This window comes from Nymphaea colorata, chromosome 10, assembly GCF_008831285.2.
Source record: "Nymphaea colorata isolate Beijing-Zhang1983 chromosome 10, ASM883128v2, whole genome shotgun sequence".
Classification (NCBI taxonomy): Eukaryota; Viridiplantae; Streptophyta; class Magnoliopsida; order Nymphaeales; family Nymphaeaceae; genus Nymphaea; species Nymphaea colorata.
Window position 1 is genome coordinate 15,680,032 of NC_045147.1, and position 19,514 is coordinate 15,699,545.

General features: G+C 38.6%; 2 protein-coding genes across 4 annotated transcripts; both read right to left on the reverse strand.

The window, feature by feature from the left end:
• Positions 1-247: 247 nt before the first annotated feature.
• LOC116262831 (uncharacterized) lies at positions 248-7,451 on the reverse strand. 3 transcript variants are annotated; one of them, XM_050080231.1, is made up of 7 exons: positions 7,080-7,451; positions 4,303-4,344; positions 3,383-3,430; positions 1,885-2,000; positions 1,016-1,121; positions 873-926; positions 248-544 (listed from the first exon to the last, which is right to left on the reverse strand). In XM_050080231.1, exons 1-7 carry the CDS (start codon positions 7,347-7,349, stop codon positions 386-388), a joined length of 795 nt encoding a protein of 264 aa, XP_049936188.1. In that variant the 5' UTR covers positions 7,350-7,451; the 3' UTR covers positions 248-385. The 3 variants fall into 3 exon arrangements, with proteins under 3 accessions (XP_049936188.1, XP_031498208.1, XP_049936189.1); XM_050080232.1 differs by having other exon boundaries at positions 461-599; XM_031642348.2 differs by lacking the exon at positions 3,383-3,430.
• Positions 7,452-9,274: 1,823 nt separating this feature from the next.
• Positions 9,275-18,023, reverse strand: LOC116263170 (AP-4 complex subunit mu). Its single transcript, XM_031642792.2, has 13 exons — positions 17,874-18,023; positions 17,490-17,584; positions 16,664-16,867; positions 15,407-15,523; positions 15,171-15,299; positions 13,835-13,961; positions 13,021-13,124; positions 12,588-12,692; positions 12,376-12,470; positions 11,049-11,136; positions 10,883-10,943; positions 10,649-10,722; positions 9,275-9,651 (listed from the first exon to the last, which is right to left on the reverse strand). The coding sequence occupies exons 1-13, from the start codon at positions 17,929-17,931 to the stop codon at positions 9,553-9,555; spliced, it is 1,356 nt and encodes a 451-aa protein (XP_031498652.1). The 5' UTR covers positions 17,932-18,023; the 3' UTR covers positions 9,275-9,552.
• Positions 18,024-19,514: the final 1,491 nt, after the last annotated feature.

Below are 19,514 nucleotides of genomic sequence, written 5' to 3' on the forward strand. Positions count from 1 at the left end.
GAACAAAACAAGTCGCAGTTGCATCTCCGGCGGAACTTTTTAAGCTTTCGGTAATTCAAATTTATTTCGACATACAATCCAACTCCATGCACCACTAAAGTCCATTTTTCATCAAATAGATCCACTCTGAAGGTTGATAACTAGACGACTTTTCGGGTTGTAAAGGAAGCTTCTCGAATGTGTGCTTGCAGATTATGCTAGCACACTAGCTCGACGTAGCAGGGCAAATTGATGGTAAGTTTGAAGAGAACGAATATGAAGCTTCATATCACTTGTTGGACTAAACATTTTACAAAATGAGAAGAATTGCTCACAAATCAAGCCATATGGACAGACGTCTTTGAAAATTTAAAGCTGTTGCTGTATGACTAGAATGGCCTCTGGCTTACTGGAGCAAAATCCCAACTTGCCCACTGAAACTGTCCTTGATTTTGCTGTCTAATGCTTCAACTCTGTCGTAATCCAGTTTGAACATAACCAATGTAATCCCTTCTTTACCAGTCTCATAATCTTGCTGAATATCCTCAACTTGGAATTTCTGAAGCTGTAAGCAGCACATCGTAAGTCAGTGCGCTAGAAAGTGGTGACCTGGGTATTCACTAAAAAATAGGTGGTGATTAGAACGGCGAAGAATTATATGCAAACAGTACAGCATTTATATGGTTTAACCAATCACACTACTCTCTTCATTTGCACTGTTCAAGCAAAACCTAATAGCATACAAACATACGCTAAACTCCTTGAGTAAAACCCAAGTAAACGTGAGCTACAGATGTGATTGTGGTCCACCTAATCACGCAACTCAGCACAGAATGCGTAACTTGCAACCGTAGAATAAAGCACCTGAAACAAATTTGATTGTCTAGGCTTACCAAATGGTATACAGTTCCCAAAAGGTCAAACGGCACTTCCAGACCAACTGAAACCTGAAAAGCAACATACTAAGGATGTTGTATTGCACTAATAATGCAACCTTCTCCCTAGAAAGCAATACATTCAGATTACTATTTGTCACCTTTGCTTTGACAAGGGAAGTAGGAGCATCTCTCAGGCAGTCTGCAGCAACTCCTCCATACGCCCTGACCAAGCCTCCAGTTCCTAATTCTATTCCTCCAAAGTATCTGAAATCCATGGCAAAAAGCTGATTAGCAATGGCTATCTCTTCTCGGCTCAGAGGCAGAGTACCAAGTAACAATCTTAAATTTCTGTTTCATTTCCACAAGCTGATGAATCAATTGAAAGGGACATGGCACAGACGGTCCTCTCTTATAATAAAAAAGCATCATTTCCTTGAACTGGTCATTAGATAGTAAGGAGAGAGGTGAAGGGCCAAGCCCCTCTACTTGTTTAAAAGCAACACGGATAGGGGAAGTCTCACTTTCTCTCTGACTCAAGTCAGGCCAGGCAAGATTGGGTACAATAAGGTCCTCTCCAAGCCCAACCCTGCTAAGAAATAGGTTGCAGTCTCTGTGGACCTAGAATTTGGTCTCCGATGAAACCATTTCAGATCCATAATCAGGTCAGCCCCCAACAGCCCAATTTCCACTCCTATGGACCCTGAAAGACTATACACTCCATTTCTTTCTCGACTGGCTGCACGATTCGGGGGAGAGAGGAGTTCAACCGCTCAAGCATATCAAGGGATTTCAAGGATATGTTGTTCGGAAAGGTAGGTGGACACATCGCTCATCCCATCCCTGCTAAAAAGATTTTTTTTTCTTGAAAACTCAAATAAAAAGTTAAGAATAGGCAATATCCACAGAATAGAATGCAGCACAAATGTAAGTATTCAACTAGTGGCCCATCATTTAGTTGGTCATAGGCTAATGCTTTGAAAACAAAACTCAAAGCTGAGAGTATATAAGAAAAGGACAACTTATTCACCTTGTTACAACCACCATCACTCTATCAATTCCGGAGGAAACAATGGCAGAATATATTGGTCTACCAGCAGTACCTCCTGGTTCTCCATCATCATTACTCCGGTATTGATCTCCAAGCTAGAAGGAATAAATAAATAATAAACACGAGAGAGAGAGAGAGAGAGAGAGAGAGAGATTAAAACTGAAACGAGACAGATCCACACAAACACGTCTTCATAGAGGTTCATTATTTTTTTTTGTTAATGCAAAGATGTAACTCCTTGCATTCGGGAATATATTATTTTTTACCTAAATTAATCACTCTTCACCTTAGGGAGGTTTGATTGTCTGGGAGAATTGAACTTCCACAAAGGTTCTTCCTGAGTTCTATTATCAGAAAAGTTTAACAAAAGATGAAAATACTTTTCAGGAAAAGAAGCTTCTCACTGTTACGATTTTCAATCCCAAAGGGCTCAATTTTTCCGTTTTTTTTTTTCTTTTGGGATAAGGTTTCATATATCGTCCATTTTTCCTCTCCCATTGTCACCACTGGGGGTCTGCCTCTCTCCTCTTGCTCTCCCTCTTGCTGCAGCACCCTCCCGTGGCACAACAGACCTCTCTCTTCTCGCTGACTCTCTCTGTGGTAGCCATTAATGAAGAGTCTCCCTGAGAAGTTCCATGGCAAATGTCACGAGACTTTTATTGTTGTGGTCTCTGCACGAAGAGCTCCCTTTCTGACCTTTTATCTGAAAAGGAAATTGATACGAGATCCGGTACTTGCAAGAGTAAATAACTGTCACCAGTACTGGTCTGACACATATTTTACAGCTGTGCGAAAATAGAAGGAAGATTATGATCTTCAATTTGGAGCAACTGTCACAATTTTCCAAAGTTAATTGACACATTGCTAGGGAAAGAACAGATATTAGGAAGTCAAAGAAGGTCAGTTTTCTAGAAAATACTGATCATGTAAACAAGGTCGCATTAAAACTTGTATGAAATACATAAGTCTGGTGAAATTTGATCATGGCACAAAGAAAACGCTTTGATTCTTATATTGCTAACATTCCTCTTCGTGTGCAGGTTCATCTGTGAAGTTACAGATGGGCACTGAATGTTTAACTCCATCCTGGAGGAATTCTTGCAGATGCCCCATGCAATTCGAACACCATACTCTGTGTTCATATGAATCACATCCCAAGCTGCAGTTAAGGACAAAGCGATCACTGATGGTATCATCCACGGGAGATACTAAATGAAAAAACTATGTCATCAATTGAGACAACAGAGCAGCTCCCCATCCCCAAGGAGATTCGGTAGCATATCTTAGTGCTGCTTTTCTAGCGTGATCACACATGATAAAAAGTCTCAAGGGATGTTGGCATGGAATGTGCAAGGCATGAAACCTCTTCCTAGTCCCTTCCAAATCTTTATTCACGACTATCAGACAAATACATAAAATATGAAAATAACATTTTCACTAAGCAATCAAACATTGAAAAACCGTTTCTCAAGAGAACCTTTTTCATCCCAAGCACCCTGCACAACTTCCAAAGGAAAAGTTTATCCTGCAAAACACGTCTTGCTATTAGGTGCCCCGTTGAGGATTAGGTATGTTGATATATTTGTTTCCTCATCAAGAATATTCAAAGGAAACAATTTAAGGAAATGCTCTTTTGTTTACTTATCTGTATCTCATGCATCTGTTGATCTTGCTTATAAATTTTGTTTAATCCCAGCACCACACTTATAAAATTTTTTTGAGGCACCACTCAATGGTTAACTTCATCAGTCAAACTTTTCCCAGTATAAGCGGAAGCAACTGACCATATAACAGTAAATGCATGTAATGGTTTAAAATGAACAAAAAAAACTGGAAATCATGATATCATGAGTAATTGTTGAACAAGACAAACAAAAATGAATACGTATCATATAACACAACAATCATTGAAAACCACTTTAGAAAAAGGTAGCATATAATTATTTAATTTACCCAAAAAAATTTCACATTAATTCTGCCTGTTCGTTTTTACTACATTAAGGTCTTCCACATGAGTCACTTCATTCAGAAAATGTGGAATACATCAGCCAAGTCTCTGCTTCCATTCAGATTTTTAGAACCAAGAATAGAGAAGAATGAAATTTCTTAAAGAGAATGAGATGCACAACCCAATGACAGACCAACCTTGTTTCATATGGGGTCCTACTGGTGGAAAAACCAATGGTTTAGATATTATCTGTAAGCATTGTACTGATCATATCAAGGTTCACTATTATCTTTAAATCGACAGTGCAAAATTATATGATCTCCTAAAACTAGGGAGATTGGAAAGGAGTAGCCTTGCCAAAATCTTTCTAAATTGTGATACCTCCGCAGCTCCTTGAAAGCACAATCTTCAGTTGTTTAACATGTAGTAATGAATCACAATTTGCGCACCTTGTAGGCCCAGCAGTTGTGAGTTGCACGAGGATCACGAACCTACAAAGAAAAAAGATCCAATCAAGTCAACATGCACATTGAGAGTATAAAAGCTATAAAACAAAACTCCAAACCATTATTTCCACGAACTGAACATTTCCAAGCACCAGATCAGGTGGCATACTCCCTGAAAGGAGAAGGAAGCCTGGAATGCCATAGTCTAATGCTCAACCAGCGAAATACTCACTAAAATTGGTCAAACCAAAGAATCACAAGTTCAGGCAGCTTCAATATGGAAGACAATGCACTTCCCCAGAAACAGCATCATTCAAAGAAGAAGCAAAAAACTTTTCAAGGGAGTTTGCAACTGAAAAGTAAGAGAAGCACGCTTAATCTGCTCTTCCTGCAGTCACACCATATCCACCACCTATAACTTTTGAAGTAAAAAACAAAGCTCCAAAAACCAGAACTAGATAAACAATGAAAATAATAGAACTAGAACTTTCCTTCTAATTAATAAACTTTGACCATCAGACTCCAGCCTACTGGGCAAATAGAATTATAAAATAGGCAGTACCAGCATACTTAGCATGGAGGTGTTCAGTAAGCATCTCTACAGCCCTTGAATTTTATTCATTTCCTCATTAACTCACCTAGTGCCAATTAGTGTGGTTGAACTCCCGCTACAGCAACAAAAAGCGTTTGTTTACAACCATTGTCACAAACATCGTTTTCCGCTAGTAAACGACGATGTTTTGCATGGGTACAATATGGCAGAATTGTTTTTCTCAGGAAAATATTTATTCCAAAAATATTGATCTTTGCAAATTGCAAGATAATTAAACATCGATTTATTCTTCCTTTGAAAAATGATTTGGACTACTGCTTCCCAACAGCACAATATCCATCAATTGCTCTTTTCAGTCAAGGGATTGTGCATAGGGTGATCTGAAAACCCAGATCCCTGGAAGTTGACTGCCTTCTGGCTATAACAGACCATCTTTTCATTCAAAGTGGGTGCATCAATTATCATAATTGAGTCAATTTAGAAACATTAAAAATTAAAGGAACAATGGAACTCAATTCTTTCAATTACCAGACCACAGTTAAAGGTGTTGTGGAACACGAGCATAAAAGTTAACTTTTTGGAGATATCATCTACAGATTTTGCATAGTGTACCTCCCACACATGACCACCCATAGTTTTTGAGTGCTTATGTAGTGCATATAAAATTTCAAAAAATAAATTTGATGCCTGGGCCAAAAAATAAAGATGTTTCCCATATGTACTTCAAATGATTTTCACAATAAAGGCCAAGGCATCATCATGAACTTGAATTTGCCTTCCAAAATCAAAATGCCTCTAAGGAAGACTGAAAAAACATTATACATCTGGTTATCAAGGATGTCACTGTTTCAAACTTTCAAAGGCCTGAACCATTGAACATTCAAATGGTGATCATGTCAACAACCAAAAATCCCAAAAGCAATACCAATCATGACCTTCATTACCATCCCTACATAGATCAAAGTGACACTAGAAGATCTACCTTCACATCGTGATTCTGATTATCCATTGCACCACAAACACATAAAGTTCTCAGAAAATCATCAAAATAATTTAGCAGCCAATCCAACCCGATTCAATTCAAACATGTCGAATGACGAGTTTGATCATAACAAACCCTATGACTATTTACCTCAGGTTTGAAAAAAATCATCTCATCAAGCTTCCATTGCTACTATTATGCAAAACTAAGAGTTTAAAAAGTTCAAAGCTCTCACAGGATTCCAGAAGGTGTTCACCATCACTTCTATGGAGTTTAACAAGTGTCCAATCTCTTTGCAAAATCCTTGGATGGTATCTCATTGGTAAGGATAAGGAGAAATTTGGACTTAATCTATGTGAGAGCATCAAAATGCTGAATCTTTTAAGAATCACGTAAGCCTGCCAGATTGCAGTGCAATTACATCCCGTTTTTGTTATGTTAGGATTATATCAGTACGTGTAATCCACGGCTTATCTGACCCCTTGTAAGTCTCCTATTGACGGAGACAAGAATATCTCAGGCACAGGATGACCCTTCCTAGCATGTAAGCTTGCACTATCGGCATTTCTGGCATCATTAGTGATCGCTTAAGCAAGACCATCGTTTTTGTAGTTAGATATCTCCAATCCCTGGGAATTGGCTGATGCAGGACAGTTCATTTCTTCAGTTGGCCTACCCTCCGTAGTCTTTCTTTGCTGTGCCATTTCTTTGCTGTGCCATTTCACGGGTCAGAAGTCTCCTCTGGATGGAGAGAAGTATGTCTGAGGAATAGAATGACCCTTTCTTGCATGTAAGATTAGCATCCTCGGCATTCCTGGCATCATTAGTGACAAGACCATCCTTTTTGTAGCTTGATATTTCCAATCCTTGTGAATCCGCTGATGAAGGACAGTTTAGTTCTTCAGTTGGCCTACCCTCCATAGTCTTAGTTTGGTGCGCCATTCACAAGGTGCTACTAAGATAATAAGGGATACAAGGAGAAGAATCAGCAACAACCAAGTTTTCGCCCTTAGACCTCCACAAGAATCCCGCTTTCACTGAACACCAAAATAGGGGAAAAAGAAAATGTACTGCGAACCCAGAATGCAGTCTACTTTATCCCCTTTTTAATCATCTTACATATTTTCCCTACACGTCCTTACGGAATTCGAAAGATCATACCAACAAAGGAAAAAGGAGGGCAAAAGAGAAATAAAGAAAGGAACAAACGGGATCACCCACAAAGAATCCCGAAAGAGCATATACCTCAGAGAGAAAGGAGAAGGCGGATTCTTCGTCGACGATGGGAGCAGCGAACCCGATGAACTTGCTGCGCTTAATCTCCTTCTTGCAGGTAACTCGGCGGCTGAGCGTGATGTAGGATTGGCCCTGATCGTTGGCGGGAGATGAGGAAGCCGAGAAGGCGCGAGGAGTAGTGCTGCCTAGCATGGCCATCTGGCTCCTTGTGCTTCTGCACCTGGTTACGCCGTTGAAGAGGATGGCAGGAGATTGCAGAATCCACGCCTTTCCCTTCATTCATTTCCTATGGGCCACAATGCAATCTTCCCCCCGCTTCCATTCGTGTTGCGCGCCGACTTTCTATAGTAACATGCCTGCGTTCGTGAACCAACACGAATGGAGAAGTTCTCACGTACAAATAAATACAGAATTGATAAATGCTAGCTACAATTTCAATTCTTTGTGCCCCATTTTTTAATATTTTTTTAATGCTGACGACTCATTTTCATCGTATACCACATTCAATAAATAATGCGTTGGCCGAAATGGCATCAAATTTGTGAGCCAAAAAAAATGTACTTCTTTTAGAAACTGAGACTAGTAGTCAGGTTAGGATTTTTGACCATTCTAAGTAAAGCTAAGTTTTTAAATCGGGTCATAACAATTTGAATCGTTATTTTTCAACTGCTTCACATTGCACAAATGATGTGTTTGTTGTTCTCTCTCTCCCAAACAGTATCTCTATAAGCTTTTTCAAATTTTTATGTATGAGATTGATCCTATGCTATAGTGACATTTTAGGCGTATTTGAATGTTGGTGAATGTCATGTGATGCACCGTTTCACGACCGTCGCCTCTTATTTGGCTGCACAACAAGTCGAGACAACTCGAGCTCGACTCGTTTACTAAAAAAACTCACTCTAGCTCGACTCTTATATTGTTTTTCTTTCTTTTGATCTTGACAACACACTTAGTTGATTTATGTGGACCTTGTTGCATGTGACTACAATCAGTCCTTAAGCTCATGGTATCCAAATTAAGACTTCGCTCATATTGCTTGTGACTGTTTTTGGTGTTAGATTAGCACTTAAACATTTTGATTAGTGTCTTGTACATGAGTTAAAGACACAAGTTAAATGAGTTAATGCTAAAACAAGTTAATGTTAAATGAGTTAAATGGGTTAAACTAGTCGAGTTTTGAGTTCAATTTTGTATAATCGAGTCGAACTCGAACTTGCCAAGCTTGGGCTCAACTCGGCTTGTTTGCAGCCCTATTCTTGTCTCACTTTTGAGATGCAACAGAAAAAATAGAAAATCTGTACATTTCGTTTGAGGTGCAACAAAAAAAAAGAAGAAGAAGAAGAAAACCTTTACATTTTGTTTGTGTTTAGGTTAATGGAACTCCATAGACACCCTTCATTGTGTTTGAATGGGGATCATACGCCAAGGCTGATGTTTGGAGGGTGACATGAACCACCATGTCAATGGCCATTGGTTACTAAACCAGAGTTGTGGCTTCCTTCTTTAGGCTCATTCGTAAGTTACATGGAAGGTCATCATGCCAAGGGGTGTGAGAGAGAGAGAGAGAACAAAATGAGAATAACCCACGGGCTTATTAAAGGTATAGTCGCTATAATAGAGACATAAATGAGGCAACGAGATATGGTTCTATCACTCGGAAGCTATGTCCTGGCCTTTATTGGGCACTTAACATCATGACATTTAACCTTAGGCTGTCATTACAGGAATTGCCATCAAAGACCAGCACAAGCATTTAAACATGAGGTCAAGTTAAACATTTCGCCGTGTGCGAAACAAAAAAATTAACATACCACGTTGAGCAAGCGCTCATATATATTTGTTTGCATTGTTTACTCATTTGATCTGACTTACAGGCAATTGAATCAATTGAGCTGATCGCAGACTGCCTCCAAGGTCTAAGGTTGCTTCAAGGTTTGGGTGTACCTATGATACACCTTTCAAATAAGTGTCAGGCTTACCACCGTTTGTAGCCCAAAGAGTAACACACTGTAGCATCACATGACCAGGGAATTCAAACCTACTCAAAGCTGTGCAAATATCACAAATATCAGCCTATAAGTAAGATTTTATTCCACAAGCTGCACGAAGACAGGCAATAGTAGTCGTTATGCTCCAAGCAGCCGAGTACCCATCTCGTCTTGCTGAATTTCAATGGCACAATGAGAGAAGACGAACGGAAAGGACGGACCCAAAACATGGTAGGAATCAAGATATAATCTGTATCCAAGTCTGAGTTACTCAATGAGTTATTTTTAAATATTAACAAACAGTGAGGTGGATTGATGCATCAACCAGACCAGGAGACGATTTTCAGTACAACTACCTCGAGTAACAAAAATAAAGATAATTTCCTCGTAGGAACAAGCGTGGGCTCAGAAAAGACCTTTCTACTTTTTCTCTTTGTTCTCACACTCATACACAGACAGGCATGCATACCCGGAAAGTTTGGTTCCGCACATCATAGACGAGCAACATATGAATTTGCATGTGTCACGTATCTCACCCACCGATACGGATTGTGTGTCTTTGATTTCTTGGCGATCTGCAAATACCTTACCTGCATCCAACAAAACATCATCATCACATACAGCATATAAATTGGAAGTGCCAACTTAAAAAATTCGGCAACAAGAACAGTCGCTCTCTTAAAACACTTCGGGTCCTGATCTCAGGACCCCTCTTACTGTCCAATCCCTCAGAGTCTCAGACTTATTACCACATCTCTCCCATCCATGCCCAGGTTCAAGCGAGAAATGGATGGAAACGCTAAAAAACCCCTTCTCAGCTCCAGCATGCCAGTGGCTGCTTTTCTTATATTTGTGCTCAAGTAGCCTTCTTCTGGCCATGTTGTCCCATTTGTTAGACGCTTCTGATATTCCATCCATTTTCGAGCCAACCACCAACTAAAAAATGGCTGATTTACCTTCGACATGAACAGTGCAGCCCAGCCAGTTGACTGGCCGGAAAACAGTTATCTATGACTTTTTAGGGTTTCGGCAATACTTTTAATGGGTTTCTCGACCAATTTCTGGCATTCTGCAGTAAATTGATTCCGCTTGGTTCATTTTCCAGCCATTTGTTGAGCTGAATTTGTAACTATTTCTCACAAAATCAGGAATAACAAAATTGTAGTCGTCTGCATACAATACAACCTGAGTTCGACCAACAAGGTTTGCAAAGAAAGACCGGCTTTCAGTCAAAATCTGCATTCCTAATCCCAGCTTTGGCACCATCGCCAAACAAATGCCTTACTATTTGAGACCTTCCTTTTTCCCATTAGCAGCCAAGGCAGGAGTGTATGATCATACGAGAATAATTTAGTATACCCCCTTCTACACGCTATAGGGCATCTAAATTTCCCTGCCGCTAGCCGACATAAAACATGCCTTTCAGTTGCACAACTGAATTTGCAGAAACAAGTTAAAGAACACAAACTATGGAATATCTTAAGCAAACAGTAAGTTTGCTTCAGAAAATCAACAGGCGTCATGCAAGAAAAAACTATCACCAGAAACTTACACATTCAGTAAGAACTAGCTAAACCAGTCAGTTACCTGAAGCCTGGAGGCATTGTACATTGGAATTGTGAAATTCATGCTCACTGGCCCAGCTTCCCTCATTATATTTGCTGTTCAGAAGCAAAATGCAATTAATATTAAAATTGCTTGTCACATTAGACTGTTAATGGAAAACAATAGGCACAGGAAGTTAGTATCTCACTTGTTTTCTCCCTACAAAACAATGGAAGGACAAAGGACAAATTCAAAATAAAGCAAACTTATGCCCACCATGTGATTCCTGTGACAATGTAAGTTTTGCACGCAAGGTATGCTCCGATCCACCAACAATCTGGATAATTGTTACATATAGTCAGTAAAATACATAAAAAACCAGCTGCATAGGGAAGATAACTATGCATAACCAATCTCATCAGAACTGTAGAAAGGATCTTGCCTTTTTCAAGTTCCATTCAAGCTTTCTATTTGCCTCTTTAAAATCTGTAATTTGACCTATTGCACCAGGTTCCAGTTCGTAGCTAACCCTGAGGAAATAATAGTAAATTTAAGCAAGAGTTTTATTGGAGGACACAGCAAACCTAGAGGTGAAATAAACCTAAGCTTTAGTTTTCCAAGTCAATATGACTGAACTAAAAGAAGCATGATAGAGATGCAGAAAATCATTTCTTGAGCAGAACCTCGGCCCATGGACATCAGAGAATACAGTCCATAGCTATAGAAAGGTGCAAGTCATGCATGACAAGGAGGCTCATGCACACCCATCTTGCCATTGGAATTAACATGACTGGAGGAAAAAAAAATATATAACATGACAAAAAAAAATATGCAAACCCATTTTGTCATTGTAGTTTCCTTTGAGACCATGCAAGATACAAATGAACTTTAGCAACTTACAAAGAGATTGTGCCCCCTCAGAAAGCATGAGATAGAATTTTGCTTCTCTCAGCAAATTTCAAAGAAATTGCTCACTTTGACTATAGAAAAATGGGTGCCAATAATTATAGTTATTATAATGTGTGAGAAGGAATATACTTATATCAACAAGATATTTTGCATATCACAGGATGTTGTATGATATGTACCATAATAAGGAAGAACGATAGAATACTTTCAGGGGCATATGGTTCCCTCCCATATTTGGTCCCTTTTCCACTGAAATCCTGTATTCTATGACCTGATGAAACATAAAGTATTGCAGAATACAAGCAAGCAGGAACACAAAAAGGGGCAGAACTTCCCCCTACTGAAGGGATGCCACTCTACCACACTCTTTATAGTGTTGCAGGAGGGCCATCTACAAATTTGGGGGAAAATAATGCAATTTGTGATCGTGTCATGAAGGAAGATTTTAGTAGTCCTTTTTGTGTAGCAGCCCATTTCATCCTCTAAAGTCAAAAGATTCATTTATTTCCATTATTATTGGGCTGCTTGACCAAATTATTAGTACTGAGTGGAATTCCTGCTTGTGCAACAAGTTTTTATGTTAACCAATGATTCATGGAACTAATAATTAATTGAGCATGTAATTTTCTGATACATGTATGCATAGCATCATTTTTTTCTGCATTATGATCATTTAAATATTTTCTTCATTTTTCTATTTTGAAAACTTCCAAAGAACATCAATGTTCTATGTCGATGCTACAGAATATCTCCTTTTGGGTTTGATCTAGACTGGTTGCAATATACAACTGACATTCAACTGAAGGAATTACATGGATCACCATAAAAAATGCACTAGCAGCATAAATGATATATATAACCTTGTTGTGTAAGTTGGCAGTGGCATATGCACTGAAATTGTGTTTGCAGTTATGGTAGGCGAGAAATCAGCCCGTACTTTCAAAATTACTTCTGCCTGAAAATTAAAATGAAAGACCACGAAACTGATAAGAGACCTCTTTCTTTTCACAAAAAAAGACATTACAGATCCAGAGTTTCTGGCCTTTAAATACTTGAAATTATGCAAACATGCCTTGAAAGATCCAGCTTCTTCGATAACAGCATTGACCCGAAAGGGAGGCTTGAATTCCTGAGTCATACGATAGTTCATGACAGAAAATTCTCCATCAGGTGGTACCTGCAAAACTCAGAATAATAGAAATGTCTCTGAGTAAAGTGCAACACTAAGCAAATTATTAGCTCAACCTTTGAAGGAGGCCATCTAGATAACAAGCAGCAATTCAGAACCAAAAGATGCAGCATGATAAACTTGAGTCTGGTTAGGACAGTAATGCACATAATGGGAGAATGGTGTTACAGGACTCCAATACACAAGCCATCATTCAAATGCCACAATCTACATGTCAAAGCAAGATATGATCCATTATCTATACTTGACAATCAGACCTTTCAGGCCTTTCAAAATGATCGCAACAAGTTGAATCAATTTCCAACTAAATACTAACCAGAGTCAAGGTCCTGTCCAAGTCAAAATTTTCAAGATGCACCGTCTCATGGAAATTACAGTCATCCAATACCACTGGCCCCACCCCAGCAGAACCACCGAAACCTGAAACAACAAAAAATGGATACTGATGTACATGTGGAACATAGGTTTTACGAGAAAGTGCATTATTTAATTTAAGATGCTGCTAGTTTGGAGGCTACCAATGCCAGGCATACCACCAATCTTTTTGTCGTACATGAGATACATTACTTCACAATGTTCACATATCTAAGGGCATCGCTGAAAAGAAAGAGAACTGATGCATGTCCTTACATCTTTTCTTCACAGTTCAAGAGTGGACCTCAACTAAACTGGGTGTAACTGATATATGATTCTAGCTTGCCAGATTGTGCTAGCAATATATGTCTCCTAATCTTTTGAGGAGGAAGGAGCTGTCATGCATATTTGCACTATTTCTCACCTTGAGCTCCACCAATAAAAAGTGCCATAATTACTGAAGAATGGGCAGAAACATGCAGCCATTGTGCTTTCAAAAATCTTTCTGAAGGATTAAACTAGTTGAATGAGTGAAGAACCCCCGCGTGCAAAGAATTTTTTATCCCCATCTACTTAGTATAAACAAAGAAAACAAAAAGATTTTTTCTTGGTCATGGTATACCAGTAAGATAATAAATTAATAAGTTATCACTAGTTGAGCTACAGTGCATACAGAATGGAATCAACATTAAGAGGGTAGGCAGGATCGACTGCATTTCTTAATGGGTGCATGCTTCAGCAACTAATGCAGACACAAGGCAAAAAATGATGCATACCATAGGCAGAACTTCCTCCCCTCCCAATGCTTAGCTCTTCATTAAGGGCAAGACGGATTTCTGGGTTTCCAGTAAGATAACTTTTCATTTGAATGGTGCCATCAATCTCAGAAGTCAAGATATAACCCTGGCATCAAGAAATCAATTTATATGCTCTGTCTGAAACTCAGGTGAATAAGAGAAGGGACCACAGGAGAAGAAAGAGTTAACCACTAATCAAATAATTGAAAAAAGGTGCAAGCAATATGACTATTGGTTTGCATGAATCAACATCTGACAAGTTCACAAAAGCATCAGGGGACAAGATGATGCCTCATTCATGTAAAATAGCATATCAGTTTGGCTGTTTAGATTTTGTACCAAAAGATAATGCTAGCAGTTATATTAAACTTGCAGATAGATTGGAGGCATCACCAATGGGCATTTTGGTAAAGAGCATTTGTACAAAATTATGATGCTAGATTATAGGATACTTTTAAAAACTGAATTGAGATAATTAACAACTTTCAGTGGGCAGCAAACTAGTTCCGGTTGGGGCTCCACTGAACTTTGTCACTACCATTTTTCCCAAAAACTCCTAAAATCAAGGACAAGAAAGGGGTTCAGCAGTGTGTCCAATTTATCATCTAAGATCTGGTGAGCGTTCATATGGATACCCTTTTCATTCCAACAGGAATTCACATTCGCCAAGACAACCACATATCCAGACACACTGTTAAATTGTGAAACATGCATAAGCATATGTATGCGTGTGCGCGTGTGCATGAGCAGGTATCCATGTGTCCTCATATAGGCATGTCCGTCACCACACAAGGTTCCAAATTTAGAATAAAATACTTATTGGTTAAAAAAAAGAGTTACCCACATACCTGTGTGAGGACATGTACTCACATAAGAGACAGCCACATCTATTCACATACATCACACCCCTATCTAGTCACAAAATTTTTGCACTTTACTTGCTATTTAATACGTTAAATAGAAATGCCTTGTCAATAAGCACTAAGCACTAAATGACAAGATGAGATCCCCATGTGGTGAACCATCAAATACTTGTATAGTTAAATGTTTTCCAAAGGAAGGAACTGGCTGTTGATTAAGTTTGCTGCAGCCATGAGAGCACGAAACAATTTTGGTCCAGATAACAAAAGGACTTGATTGTCACAGTCTTTAGCCCTTTGAGTTAATGCAATGTCAATTTTCAATGTAAATTTCAACCTAATAAATCATGAGTACATCCACCAGCTCTTGATCTCTACACCTCTATGGCTGGATTTTTTCTGAGGAATGGTTCAAACAAAACATGACCTAGCTAGAAATACAGGAAAATACTTACACTTGAACTGAAAGTGACACTGATTTTCTCAATAATATCAACAAAGATTTCCTCTCTCTTTTTACCCCCAGGTTCATTGGCAACAACTGATTTTGTCACTGCTGTTCCTGGCATTCTTTTTGATCCATGCTGAGAAATACACATAGAACCAAACAAATGAATACTTGAAGTTCGTAAAAAGATAGTCTTCAAGGTAGCCATTAATGAAGCCAATCACTATCCAAGCTCATAATTACCACAAAGATAGCTGCAGGACCAAGTGGTGGCAAACGTGCAGCATCAACCACAATTGGCTCATTGAAGATGTATGACTTCAATACCTCAGTAGAAGTAGTTTGTGGATAACCAAAGTCCTTGTGCAACAGAAGAAACCAATTACAAGACGTAACTTAAAACACCACTACACTAACTCAAACTGAAAATGGTAAAAAAGAAAATTATCCATCCTAAGTCACAAAGTCATCTCCCCTCCATCAATCAATTAATCTGCTTGGAAGCTGACTTTCGAAGGGAACTTATGAAATTGGAAAAACAAAACTGGCGGTTCCTTGAATTCATTGACAGATGTTACCTCTAGAAGGTGGTTAATAATTACAAATTCTTGATTCCACTCATAGCCACAAACATTGCCGATAGTTAGAAAATATCCTGATATTTAACCATTTAAACCAGCCATTACTGTCCAACAAGTATCCTGATATTTTCAAAATCATTGCCAAAAAGAAAAATATCATGATACAATTGCAATATCGTCCTGAGCCGTTCCCAATATTTACCTGAGAGTCTGAAACATTGAAAAAAGTCCTTTTTCATGATTTTTCAGTATGTGACTTTTTTTTTTTTTGCTTGTTTCTTTATGTTTTCAGAGAGTTTTTTTTACTTGTTTGATAATATTTTTAGAAGAAAAATACTAGAAAACCTATTATCTCAAAACCTTTTTTTGTCTTCTTAACATTTTCCAACTTTTAAAGCTTCCTAAATTTCCTAATAGTTTCCTGATAAATTACTGAGAAAATTATTGGTGACTCTGTTTTGAGTGCAACATTGACCCACTTCCAACTCAAATCCTCCTTATCTCATCCAACAGGTCGAAAAGAGATCATAAATGACACACTACCATAAAGGTAACATACTCATCTTCGGATTGCTTGAAATCAATATTTGCACCAGAATACTCATCCAATGACTTGAAAAGTACAACCAGACACGATCCTAGTTTTGCTTAGGTGAGCTGTAACGGTCGGAGTATCGCATATGGGATCAAAGCAATGCTAAATATCATTGCTTCACTTCTAGATATATATGATGCGCTAACATTAATATTAAATAGCATCATCTTCTATTGCCATATTCCAATATCTCTTGTTTCAAAATGATTAATTAACCAACGGACAACATCCTGGCAAGGTGGACAGACACAAAGGAAGTTCGAGGATTTGATTCCAAAGTATTGTAAAAATGAACAAAAGAAAAATCTGAGAACAAGTGCTTACGATAACTTCATCTAACAGCTCATACACAAGAACAAAATTTTTTCTCAGCGATTCCTCACTGAGCACACCAAGATAATCTTTGATGACACGAGCAATCCTTTGCAATAGCTCCAAAACAAGAGAAGGAGACACATTGACCCTTGTTGTAGCAACAAACAGCAAGCCAGCCACCTTTACATGAATATAATTTACACCATCCAAATTCTGCAAAGGAAAAAGATAAAATTAAAAAGGACATCAAGAAGTCAGGTACAGGCATTTCAATTCAACATCATTACATTGTAAATTGGATGAAAATATAATGTCTGATAACCAACGACATATATAGACCGACCTGTCGGACTCCTTATATGGCTAATTATGTAATCATAGGACACCAAGGAGTACGACTACGAACTAACTATTAAAGCAGGAATAATATTTCTCACTTTATGCTTGGCTAGAGAATTGCATTTAGAAAGCATTCCATATCAGAAAGGTTTTGAAATAAGAACAAAACTTACAAGTACCCACACCATTGAAAGAAAGAAAAATATAAATCCTCAAAAACAGTTCTCCTTGGGTTAGAAAACAGGGGAAGAGAGAGAGCGGAATGGCGGAGATAGGTTACTTCAGTTTAAGGAGCAGTCGAGCTCAAATTCTCCAGTCACCAAGGACTCTGAACCAGCGGGATCGAAATTCACAAGGAAGGAAGGAGACACAGAAGAAGACAAGGATAACAAGCGAAGTAACGGAAACGAAAACCTGGAAGAGAAAAACAGTAATAACCGTTCCCCACACCAAGGACGTCCGCTAAAAAACGGCCTTTCAGTGAAGGGATACCTACAAAGACAGGGGGTGCCTCCTCGCCTTCGTCTCCCTTCCAAAACTTGACTTTGCGAAAGAAAACCTCTGCGCTCCCTTTCTGCACTTCACCGCGATCTGCATTGCCATAAAAAACAGAGGACCTTTAACTCAATCGGTATTCGATAGACACGAAATTGAAGTTCAAACTACGCGGAAAATGAATTCAACGCCTCATTTCCACGAGAAGCACTCAGATCCCTAATTGTTCCTCCAAGTAAAAAGATAATCACTACGCACAAGTTGCAAGTTTGTGATCAGGGGGTCAAAATGATAAGACGAACCCTAGATACACGAGAGCAGGCGGTTATCAAGAAGAAAAATAGAAAGGAAAGAGCAAACAAAAGGAAAGGGTCGTGGAACTCACAATCGCGGAAGACGATGTTATCTCCCCTCTGAGATAATACGAAGAATTGACAGATCATGGTGCCCCTCCTCCGGTGACGAGGTCCGGCGGCCGTTTTCCCGGTAAAGTCCAAGGCGAATTGGCGGGCAACGGGCGTGGAGACGCGCAGACGTAGATGCCCATCACAGGAGCGCAAGTGGGTCGGGTTTTAAGATTCAAACTAGGACCCGAACCGTACTAACTCAATTACCAAGTCGGCCGCGTCGGATTCAGGTCAGATCCAAATTCTATTGTATTCGACTTTATCGGATTTTAGATACTCGAATTTGGATCTGGTCTCAGATTTACACTCTAATTTTTATGACCAAATTCAGATCCAACTATCAAAGCAGATCTTTTATCAGGTCCCAGTAGGATACCAGACCAATTTTTGAATCGTTTATGAAAATGCCTACCAAATTTGGATCCATTTGGTAACTGAATCCAGTTTCCTCTACCAGATTTGGCTAAATGAATTTGAAGTTGGAATGGTAATCAAATATATCCAATCCATTTACAATATTTCAGCCGTTTGTTCTTGAAGCCTTAATTTGGATCTGACAATTGAAGCTTGTCTCAACTGAAGTGCACGTTGCCTCATACAACCAATGTTAAGTGGGGCTGCCTAATGAGTCGAGCCAGCAGGAGCTCAAGCTCGACTCCAACTTGCTCATTAAAACTCGACTTGTTTATAAATGAGTCAAGCTCGAGTTCAAATGTAACCTCGAAATGTAAAACGAGTGAAGCTTGGGCTGTAAAAATTTGACTCGTTCAAACTTCAAGGGCTTGACTACACAATAAATATTGAATTTATAATGAGAAAATATACTAGGTTAATCGAGTTACAAAAAAAAAAAACATACTTAACATAAATGAGTTAAACGAGTTGAGTTTGAGCTCAATGTTGTATTGTCAAGTCGAGCTTGAGCATGTTCCATTGAACTCGACTCAAGTTCAGTAGAGTTCAAACTTTAGTTTTTTTTTTTTGTCAAGTCAAGCTCGAGTTGGCTCAACTCAGCTCGTGTGCAGCCCTAATTTTAATTTTAAGAGAAAAAACTTACGATGCTAGCATTATTATCCATGGTGTGTTTTCCAAGTCTACATAAATTTTAGAGCCAGACAGTGGAACTGTTCCAATTGCTACCAACATTTATAGTTGCCTACCATCATAGTCTGGGACATGCCTTGAAAAGGTTTCGGATGTTCATTTTTTTTTAGGGTACACCAAAGATCTCGAAATTTCAAAGACATCTAATACTGGTTGGAAGGTATGGAGTTGTGAAAGTGATTACCATTTGGCAATAAAAACATTAGCACAATATTTCATGAATCTGTTTCAAAGATTATAACAAATTTATGAAACATTAATAAGACAGATTAATAGAATATTGTCTTAACATTCATGTTGTCAAACACACTATGAGGGGCTATTTGACAAAAGTAACAAACCTTTATTATTTCATATATTGCAATGTTTTATGAATCTGTCCCATTTATGCTTCGGGACCTACCAAAAAGCCAGCTTACAATTATATATTTAAATTTCAGGCAAGGTCATGAACGGCAGAAAATAAGTGCTGCCACTGTTTCTTTTAATTTATTACTGTTACATACATGTGTAAA